Source organism: Mandrillus leucophaeus, unplaced genomic scaffold, assembly GCF_000951045.1.
Source record: "Mandrillus leucophaeus isolate KB7577 unplaced genomic scaffold, Mleu.le_1.0 Scaffold1246, whole genome shotgun sequence".
In the NCBI taxonomy this organism is placed as follows: Eukaryota; Metazoa; Chordata; class Mammalia; order Primates; family Cercopithecidae; genus Mandrillus; species Mandrillus leucophaeus.
Window position 1 is genome coordinate 352,197 of NW_012100832.1, and position 11,601 is coordinate 363,797.

Genomic DNA, 11,601 nt, shown 5'->3' on the forward strand with positions numbered 1-11,601 from the left:
GGGTTTTCTACTGAATGGTGTCAGAATTGTCCAAACCAAGATGATGGCCAAGATGACATTTGATAATTATCATTGTCTTGACCATTGTGTGTCCCCAAGGTCATATTACAAGTAGTTTCATATTGTCCACAATATATTCACATTTGTGCTCATTAGCAAAGTGAGTATCTCGAATGGTTTAGCCACAGAAGTGTCAAAGTGCCAATTGCACCAATAAGAAAAACAGATTAAGTCTATGCTGGGTAGGTAAAGGAATCTGGAAGATGATAATGACAGGTTTACATCAACACTGGGCTCTCTTCTCTCCACCGAGCTTTCCAATAGCCATTTCAATAGCTGAGTTTCATTCCAATAGATATGTGAAGAGAGGCAGAGAGGTGTCCCAAACATGAAACTAATTGTTATTCAGTAGAATTTAGCCTTACTTCCTAAGGTCTATGGGATACAGTTTCTGAGGGCTAGGGTCTTGCAGACCATCCTGCTGAAGGCATTCTTCACCTCGTTATTTCTCAGGCTGTAGATAATGGGGTTCAACATGGGAGTCACAACAGTGTAGGACAATGATAGCAGCTTTTTGCTTTCAGGAGAATTATTTGATTTAGGCTGAAAATATGTGAGGTTTAATGATATATAGAAAAGAGAGACAACAAGGAGATGTGAGGATCACATAGAGAAGGCTTTATGCTTCCCTTTAGCTAATGGGATCTTGAGGATGGCAGCAGCAATGAGAGTGTAGGAACACAAGATCAGCAAACAGGGAATCATGACCACCAGAATGGTTCCAGTGATGGTGTAGATCTCAAACAGTGCTGTGTCTACACAGACCAGCTTCAGCACAGGTGGGCTGTCACAGAAGAAGTGGTTCACCTTGTTGGTGCCACAGAATGGAAAGCTGAAGAGCCACGTGGTCTGCACAGTAGCTACAGGAAAGCCTGGGAACCAGGAAGCAGCAGCCAGTTTGGCCCGTGTCCTTTGGTTCATGATGACTGGGTAGTGCAAGGGACTTCAGATGTCCACATAGCGGTCATATGCCATGGTAGCCAGGACGAAGCATTCAGCCACCCCAAAGAAGAAAAAGAAATACGTCTGAGTGGCACAGCCAAGGAAGGAGATGGTTGTGTCCTGGGCAAGCAGGGTCCCCAGCATTTTGGCCACAATGACTAGGTTGAAGCCCATCTCCAGGAAGGATAAGTGTCTTAGGAAGAAGTACATGGGGCTGTGTAGCATGGGGTCGGCTAAGGTAACCAGAATAATGAGGCTCTTTCCCATCAGAGTGACCAGGTAGATGGTTAGAAATGTCAGAAAGAGCAATGACTGTATTTCAGTAGGCAGGGAAGAGAAGCTCATGGGGATAAATTCACTTATTTCTGTCCGGTTTCCTGTAGCCATAAGTATAGGCATAAATCCCCAACTGTGGTCCTGGAGAGGAATTCTTGATTGGAAGTCAGATTTTCAATCTGTTTTTCAGATTTTCTCTTACTGTCAGTGATAGAGGCAAGGTCAGCACCTCAACTGGAAGAGGAAGGGTCTTGTGTTGGCTAAGAATAAAGACGCAATAAAGAGTGGTCAGAGCCTAAGCACTGAAATGAGTCATAGGTCACCTTTCTCCTCTCTTTTATGTTCCATTTTTTTATCTTGTTAGCATATTTACTAAAACAAATCTGATCTTGTTCACACACACTCGTTTTCTTCTGCACCCTTAATTCTTTTGTAATAGGGTTAAGTGAAAGGGATCCTGAGGCAATGGAGCGAAGTAAGATGAGAAAACAGTAGAAAGTTTCTATTTATACCTATTATATATTGGCCTTCATCAAAGACATATTGTTTTCATCTTCATCTGCTGTCAAAACTATTACTAATCTTTCTGTATGCATTTAGGGACTCCAGTTCCAAAACAATTGACAGGGTATGCAGTGAAAAATGTATATTGTATCATATTTTATTTTGAAGTTATTTTAAGTAGAAAAAATGGAGGTGAAGGGATGAGTGAGAATAATGTTTACAGGGTGTGGTTGTTTTAATGCACTTCCCCTCTCACTCAATGTAAGAATTGTAGACTACTTCAAATCACATAATACTTATTCTTTCTTGCCACATCAGACTATGGAAAACAATGTTAGCAGTTTCCTCTTTGGTCCAGCATATCTATAATTGACAACTGATTCTTAGTACCTACATAATCCACTGACTCTCAAAATTAAGATCTGAGAGGAGTATTATACTACAACTCTGTGGAAAGTGAGTGTGTCCAAGGAGATTCCCACTGCTTCTCTTTCAAGAACAGGAAAATTGGAAAAAACAGATTCCCACACACACACACACACAAAATCTATAAAAAATATAGGAAACATTAGAGTGAAGTTTCAAAGGAAAACATTCATGGATAAAAAGTTATGAAACAAGAGATATGATCTTAAATAATATGAAAGGAAACTCTGTATTTATTCAATTTCTATGACAGCACTGATGATACAATGATTGATTATTCACTGAAGCTTAGAATGTAATAGAGAAAATATTTAAATAATCAATTATAACACATCACAATGAAAGTCAAAATGCAGAAATATATAGTACCTTAAAGGGGCACAGGAACACATAACATAGTCTTTAAAGACTTTCTAGGCCACAGAGATGAAAATAAAGTTGGCTAAAATATAGGAACAGGCACCGCGGGAAGAGGGTGTTGGAGGCCGGCTACATGGAAGATGGGCAGCTTTCCGACATGACTCAGATTCTGACATAAGGGCGGCACCCAGCGACAGGCCGCAGCAAGTGTGGAAAGTGCTAGGCGGGGACAGTGCTTATGAGGGCCTTCCAGAGCAGGGCAACTGCATGTGCACCAGTATCATGTTACCTAGTTGTTGAAAGTGTGGATTCAAGTGAAGAGAGTTCTTCTAATTCAGACGATGATAGCTGTCTTTGGAAGCGCAAGTGACAGAAATGTTTTAACCCTCCTCCCAAACCAGAGTCTTTTCAGTTTGGCCAAGAGCAGTCAGAAACCACCTGTTTCTGGAGCAAAGAAGATTAATAATATGTGGGGTGCTGTACTGCAGGAACAGAATTAAGATTCAGTGGCCACTAAAGTTGGTATCTTGGGAATGGAGGGCGCTATTGACAGAAGCGGACAGTTCGAGACCTACGATTGTTTGCTTGCTAAGAAACTTAAGAGGGAATCTCAAGAGCATATAAAAGGACTAGACGAGAAACTAGCTGAATATATGCATGGTGGCAAAAAAACAAAAAACAAACAAACAAACAAAAATGGGATCAAAGGAAGAGGAAAAGGGGCTAGGTCATCTCAAAAGGAAATGACCTGTAAAAGACAGGCTAGGGAACAGACTAGAACCAGACATGAACTATAAAGGTCGATATGAGACCACAAAGGAAGATTCTCAAGAGAAAGTGGCTAATGAAATTTCATTCGGGTTACAGGAACCAAAGAAAGATCTGATGGCTCAAGTAGTGAGGATTATTGGGAACAAAAGGCAATTGAACATCTGATGGAAACTGCTGAAGTGGAACGAAATGTCCTCTTTATAATGAATGGTCGTCAAAGAACAATGGGTGGAGTTTTTCTGAATCTCTTGAAAAACACTCCTAGTATGAGCAAAGAACAAACTAAGGTTGTTTTCTACATTGAAAACCGAAAGGAATATGAAAATTAAAAAGCTGCTAGGAAGAGGAGAACACAATGAAAAAATGAAATAAGCTATTAAAAGTCTAAATTTTCAAGATAATGATATATCATGAGAAACTTCTGCAAGTGGCATAAATGAGGCCCTGGTCTCTCTCGATGAGTCACAGGAAGGACATGGAGAAGCCAAGTTGGGCGTAGAGGAAGCCATTGAAGTTGATCGTTCTCATAATTTGGCCGTCTTTTAAGTACATGTTCAATAGTTTGAGGAATAAGCCTTTCTAAAATAACATTGTAATAAACAATTTTTACTAAAATTGCAATGTTTTGCACTGATTAACATGAGAATCTGGAGGAAAGATAATTGTTTTCGTGTTTTAAATAAAAACATATGTGGTAAAAGGGATGCAATTGATAGAAACATTTAAATATATCTCATGTTTGACAAAATACTTGAGTATGTAGCATAGGATTTAATTTTTCAATCTGTTGCATGTGCTAATAATTGTATTACTAGCTAATAATCAGTTTTGTCCAGGTCATTATAACATATTATTCAAAAGTTTATTTGCCTTTTCTAATTTATCTTTGCAGTAAATTATGCTTTGGCTTTAAAATATTCCATTAAAAGATCAGAATGAGACATATAAATTATTAAACGGTTACAAATGCATTCAAATTTGTTTTTTCTGTGTTCCAAGAACTTAGGCAATTTTAATGATAAAGACTAAAATTAAAAGAGGTTTATACTGATGACTCTTCCCACTTATTTGTTTGTCCAGAGGTAAATAAATGTCAGAAGTTTTTCAAAGATCTATTTGTACCTTTTTTTTTTCTTTTTTTTTTGAGATAGAGACTCGGTCTGTTGCCCAGGCTGGAGTGCAGCGGCACAGTCTTGGCTCGCTGCAACTTCTGCCCACCAAGTTTAAGCGATCTCATGCCTCAGCCTCCGAGGTAGCTGGGATCACAGGTGTCCCACCATGCCTGGCTAATTTTTGTGTTTTTAATAGAGACAGGGTTTTGCCACGTTGGCCAGGCTGGTCTAGAACTCCTGGCCTCGGGTGATCCACCCGCCTCGGCCTCCCAAAGTGCTGGGATTATAGTCGTGAGCCACCACAACCAGTCTATTTGTTCTTAAATTTTACGTGTTCTTTGACTTATTAATTAACTTGGTCATAAACTAAATGTGATCTACACCTGTGTATTACCACATACATTAAAAAAATTCCCAGGTCAGGTGTGGTGGCTCACACCTGTAATCTCAACATTTTGAGAGGCTGAGATGGGAGGATCACTTGAGCCCAGGAGTTCGAGATCAACCTGGGCAACATAGCAAGACCTTGCCTCTAATTAAAAAAAAAAAAAAAAAAAAAAATCCCAGTGGCAGCCTGCCTAAGACTGTTTTACCTTATGTTAAGGAAATTGTATATTTAAAATGTTACATGTGCATAAAATTTTAAATTACTCATTTTTATTAATGAAAATAAAGGTAGCTTATTTTAGACATTCCAAGAGTTAACTATAGTTTACAAAACATATTAAGCAAAAATATGCTTAATACATTAAGCAAAAATTTTGTATATTAAGCAAAAATGTAAAATTCAGTAATTATAAACTATTCCTTACAAACAACATACTTGAAATCTTTCAGTAGTTCCTGAAAATATGGTCATTGAAGTTGGATCTCAGAGGAAAATGGTTATTGGTTGCTTTTTATTTATAAAGAATGCAAAAATAAAATTAGATTTTGGGCAGTCCTTAAAAAAATGTAGGCACAAACAGGGTGCTATGTGTAATTAGGAAAATATTGTAATGAAAGTGAACTGCAATAGCAAAAACAAAATCTTTACTGAGAACAATAAAGCTTGGATTTGACTCTGACTCTGCCTAAAATAGAAAATTTACGTGGAAAGGCTTGAAGTGCTCTCCCATAAGGTGCAGAAAATGGAGAAATAGATGAAAATGAGATAAAACTTAAAAAAGCAGAAAACAATGTAACAAATAATTAATGTCCCTGAAAAACTGAGCCAAACAAATGGAGCTGGAATAATAAATAGTAAGAAAGATAATGAAGATGTTATTAAGCAAACAAATCAATTAGATAATAGCAAGAACTCATGAAGCAACAGGCAAAATCAAAGAATGACTAACAACCAGTGTGCCCCCGTGAACAATATGGTTTTCAAGAATATATTAAAAACATTGCAGAATCTATGCAGAAAAAAATTATTTCTTAAAATAATACTTATCACACTGAAATTGAACTGCTCTGTGGCACTAACAATTGAAAAAAGAAACACAATTTATAATTGTGAGGAAAATATTGGAGATTTTAGCAACTGTAATTGCTCAAGCTCTCTTTTTCTCCCTCTCTCTCTCTCACACACACATTCACATAAACACACACACACACAAACCTATACAATTTTGAATAAAACGAAAGGATCAATGATATTGGTAAACACAGCATATCAATTAGAAACTACTGTTTTATTATAAGACATTCTAGACTTTTGTACTTCAGAATAAACAGAGTGAAGTCATGGGAGATAGGAACATAACAATTTAAACTAATGGGACATATCTAAGCTATCAAAGGAGATGGCCCTCTTCCGAAAAAAAAAAGTAAGTAATAGGAGAAACGTAAACATCTGTAAACTGTACTACCAACAACATAAAATAAAATACTATTGAATAGGCAGTCATAAACCTGTTCAATATGCTGTAAGAAAAATACACCTGGAAATAAAAAAATATCATAAGGAAATTAAAAGACTGTGAAAACCAGTCTTGGATACTGAAGGAAACTGAATTAAGAGAATGTCTGAGAAATTGAGGGATACTGTGAAATGATAAAAATTATAGAATAAATTAAAAATTCCGGAAATAAAAATAGATAAATTTCTAGGAACATAGAATGGCAGATCAAAGTAGAGAAATGATAGATAAAATGCTAGCAAAAAGTAAAAATTATTGAGCTAATAATTTTAAACTTAAAGTAGTTCTTACTATACAAAAAATGTATGGAAATATACTCACTCATATCTTTTTTTTTCTCATTAAACTTTTTTAATGGGGCTCAAAATTCTGTGACAAATTTTTGGTCAAGTTGTTTCCATTAAAAAGTACTGATTTTAAAATTACTGAGTTACTAATAACTTAAAACTGCCACACGCAAAAAAGAAAACCAGAGTGGTCCACAAAACATTCTCCTTTCCTTCTGAAGGTTTTACGATGCGTTGTTATCATTAACCAGTCTTTTACTACTAAACTTAAGTGGCCAATTGAAACAAACAGTTCTGAGTCCGTTCTTCCACCACTGATTAAGAGTGGGGTGGCAGGTATTAGGGATAATATTCATTTAGCCTTCTGAGCTTTCTGGACAGACTTGGTGACCTTGCCAGCTCCAGCAGCCTTCTTGTCCACTGCTTTGATGACACCCACCGCAACCGTCTGCCTCATATCACGAACAGCAAAGCGACCCAAAGGTGGATAGTCTGAGAAGCTCTCAACACACATGGGCTTGCCAAGAACCATATCAACAATGGCAGCATCACCAGACTTCAAGAATTTAGGACCATTTTCCAGTGATTACCGGAACGGCGATCAATTTTTCCTTCAGCTCAGCAAACTTGCATGCAATGTGAGCCATGTGGCAATCCAATACAGGGGCATAGCCAGCACTTATTTGGCCTGGATGGTTCAGGATAATCACCTGAGCAGTGAAGCCAGCTGCTCCCATTAGTGGGTCATTTTTGCTGTCACCAGCAACGTTGCCACGACGAACATCTTTGACAGACACATTCTTGACATTGAAGCCCACATTGTCCCCAGGAAGAGCTTCACTCAAAGCTTCATGGTGCATTTTGACAGATTTTACTTTGGTTGTAACGTTGACTGGAGCAAAGGTGACCACCATACCGGGTTTGAGAACACCAGTCTCCACTTGGCCAACAGAAGCAGTACCAATACCACCAATTTTGTAGACATCCTGGAGAGGCAGGTGCAAGGGCTTGTCAGTTGGACGAGTTGGTGGTAGGATACAGTCCAGAGCCTCAAGCAGCGTGGTTCCACTGGCATTGCCATCCTTACGGGTGACCTTCCATCCCTTGAACCAAGGTATGTTAGCACTTGGCTCCAGCATGTTGTCACCATTCCAACCAGAAATTGGCACAAATGCTACTGTGTCGGGGTTGTAGCCAATTTTCTTAATGTAAGTGCTGACTTCCTTAACAATTTCCTCATATCTCTTCTGGCTGTAGGGTGGTTCGGTGGAATCCATTTTGTTAACACCAACGATTAGTTGTTTCACACCCAGTGTGTAAGCCAGAAGAGCATGCTCTCAGGTCTGTCCATTCTTGGAGATACCAGCTTCAAATTCACCAACACCAGCATCAACAATCAGGACAGCACAGTCAGCCTGAGATGTCCCTGTAATCATGTTTTTGATGAAGTCTCTGTGTCCTGGGGCATCAATGATAGTCACATAATACTTGCTGGTCTCAAATTTCCACAAGGAGATATCAATGGTGATACCACGTTCCCGCTCAGCTTTCAGTTTATCCAAGACCCAGGCATACTTGAAGAAGCCCTTTCCCATCTCAGCAGCCTCCTTCTCAAAATTTTCAATGGTTCTTTTGTCGATGCCACCGCATTTGTAAATCAGATGGCCAGTAGTGGTGGACTTGCCCGAATCTACGTGTCCAATGACGACAATGTTGATATGAGTCTTTTCCTTTCCCATTTTGGCTTTTAGGGGTAGTTTTCACGACACCTGTGTTCTGGCGGCAAACCCGTTGCAAAAAAAGATACTCACTGATATCTTAATCATTGTTCTAGTTTCCTTTTAACTTTGAGGGTAGAGAAAGCTTTAAGTTTGCAGATAGAAAAGAAATAAAAAAGAAAACTCAAACCCACAAAACCACACAAGTCACAATCAAAACACCTTTTAGGCTATATACCAAAAAAATTAAAAAAATTAAAAAAAATAAAAGAATTCAGAAGAATGATAGATTTCTGCTGAACACACATATGACAAAATATAGTAGATTCAGGTTTGTATGAATTCGAATGAGAATAATTTTATCTTATCACATAAGAAACAATAAAAATGAATTAAATTGCTCTTCAAATCAACTTAGAAAACGAAATAGACACAGAAAGAGAAAATAGAATTAAAAGCAGAAATTAATTTCAAAAAGTTAAAACTGATAAATCTGAGATTTGGTCATTCAAAATATTAAGTAAAAAATTGTTGGAAAATCTAATGAAGAAATAATAGAGAAAACAAAAGTATGTAATTTAGGAATAAAATATGTAAAATAATCTCAGATATGGAATGAAACTTTAAAAATTATAAGCAAATACTACTACATTAATAAATGTCTGATTTTTAAAATGAAATAGCTTTCTAGTAGTATGTGAAGTTTAGCCTTGAATAAAACAGGTAAAAATGAGTGGTTTGAAGTAATTTTATCAAAAGATTGTAATGCAAATGCCCATTAACCAGGATAAAATGAATGAGGTAATTTATTCCTTCAGAGAACAGGTAAATCTTGTGATTTATCTTTAGATGAACTGTTTCAGGACAAAGAAAAAGATGCAGTGTTTTCCAATTAATATTATGACAATTACCTATACCTGTTTTCAAAGCAGCAAATATAATACACACACAAATAAGCCAAAAGACCAATCTGACTTGTGAATATAAATGCAAAATTAAGAAATAAAATGCAATCATTTTAAACCCAAAACATATATAGTTACATACATATATAGTATGGCCAAGTAGGATTTATTATAGGAATACAAATATGATTTGTAATTAAGAAATAATCAAATATAATTTATCTCATCAACATTTCAATAAAAAAAGTTAACCTCATTAAATCCTAAAACTGTTTGAAAGTTCAACATTTATCTCTAAAAAAAATCCAACACAGCAAAGTTTTATAACTTTTGAAGAGAAAACTTTCTTAATGAATCCTGAATATTATATAAACAATAGCCAATTCTGAGATTAGTAGTATAATAATAGAGCAATGGTTCTGAGAATTTGGGGACTATGGAACACTTTTACAATCTGACAGCAGTTATGAACTCTTTCTCCTCCCAAATGTACATATGTGTGAAATTTTGCATATAATTTTTGGGGGTTTATAGATATTCTGAAGATCATAGATATTGTTGAAATTCTAATGCCACTATTGGTTTAAAAATTCTGGCCAAAATAATATGATGAGAATAATAAACAAGGCATCAACATTGGAAAAGAAAACAGAAGGACTGGGCATGGTGGCTCACCCCTGTAATCCTAGCACTTTGGGAGGCCGAGGCAGGTGGATTGCCTGAGCTCAGGAGTTCAAAACCAGCCTGGGCAACACGGTGAAATCCGTCTCTACTGAAAATACAAAAAAATTAGCCAGGCGTGGCGGCATGAGCCTGCAGTCCCAGCTACTCGGGAGGCTGAGGCAGGAGAATTGCTTGAATCCGGGAGGAGGAGGTTGCAGTGAGCCAAGATCATGCCACTGCACAGCCTGGGCGACAGAGCAAGGCTCCGTCTCCAAGAAAAGAAAAAAAAAGGAATAGACAATTATCATTACTTTCAGAAGAAAAGTTGTTCAATGACAGAAAACTAACTTGTTCAATGAGTTGACTAATCATACAATGTATTTTAAGAATTAATATTTTTCTTGTATGCAAGGAAAAAGCAGTTGCAAAATAAATTTCATGTTATCAATAAAAAAATTTTTGAAATAAACGTATCAGGAAATAATTAGTATCCTATTTAAAATAATCAAAACCCTTATGAAATGTCATAATCTAATCTTGAACAAATTTCATGTCATATTGTGTTTATGACTAGAGAAATAGTTTTATGAAAATATAAATTTTTGTCAAATTATTGAAACTGTTTAAAGTAATTGCAAAATAAAAAAATTCTATGTTTGTGACCATATGTAAAAATACTTTGGAACATTATTTTATAGTTTATCACATTATTTATAACATGAAAATATTTTATAATATCTCTACACATGCTTTAAGTATACTATATTTGTATTAGACAAGACATGGAAACATAATGAAGGTCAAAAATAGTATATATACAAGAAAAATACAATAAAGAGCTCTGGAACAATGCAAAAACAAGCCCAGTTAAACTCTCACCATTTATCATAAATAATTACATTCAATATAGATGATGATTTAAATGTTGAAATTAAGCTCTAGTTGAGTGTGAAGAAAATATGTTTATATTTTTTTACATATGTTTGTGGTCTTTCTAAATTTCTAACAAAATTCCTGAAGATAAAAGATGATTGATTAGCCCAAGTAAAAATTAAATGATTTTAAACGTAAAAATACAAAATTAAAAAAGAAATAACATTAAAATAAGAAAATGTCTTAAGATATATGGCAAAAGATTCCCACAGATTTTCAAAGAGTAGAAATTTAGGTAGAGGGGGCATAAAAGCCAACATAGATCAGTGGAAATGAGAAACCAGAAATAAATTCACACATACACGGTCAACTGATGTTCAACAAGTGTTCCAAGAACACATAATCGAGAAAAGGGTAATCTTTTTAACAAATGATTTTGGAAAAACTGAATATTCATATGCAAAACCATGAAATTTTCTTTTACCTTTTATTATACCACACACAATAATCAACTCAAAATGAATTAAAAATGTAAATGTAAGAACTGAAACTCCCCAGTGCTTTGGGTGGTCAAGGCAGGCAGATCACCTGAGGCCAGGAGTTCAAGACCAGCCTGGCCAATATGGCAAAACCCTGTCTCTCCTAAATACACAAAAATTAGCCAGGTGTGGTGGCATACACCTGTAATCCCAGCTATTTGGGAGGCTGAGCCAGGAGAATCGCTTGAACCTGGGAGGCAGAGGTTGTGGTGAGCCGAGATTGCCCCATTGAACTCCAGCCTGGTCAGCAAGAATGAAACT

General features: G+C 36.4%; 1 protein-coding gene and 2 pseudogenes across 2 annotated transcripts; 1 reads left to right on the top strand and 2 right to left on the bottom strand.

Annotated features, from left to right (window-relative positions):
• Nucleotides 1-435: 435 nt before the first annotated feature.
• Nucleotides 436-1,398, bottom strand: LOC105533354 (olfactory receptor 10A2-like). The gene is given in 1 exon segment (XM_011971781.1): nt 436-1,398. A coding segment is annotated over 1 exon segment (954 nt). The 5' UTR covers nt 1,390-1,398.
• Nucleotides 1,399-2,474: 1,076 nt separating this feature from the next.
• Nucleotides 2,475-3,885, top strand: LOC105533360 (annotated as a pseudogene).
• Nucleotides 3,886-6,691: 2,806 nt separating this feature from the next.
• LOC105533353 lies at nt 6,692-8,442 on the bottom strand (annotated as a pseudogene). Its single transcript, XR_001005108.1, has one exon. The product of XR_001005108.1 is annotated as a putative elongation factor 1-alpha-like 3 (transcript).
• Nucleotides 8,443-11,601: the final 3,159 nt, after the last annotated feature.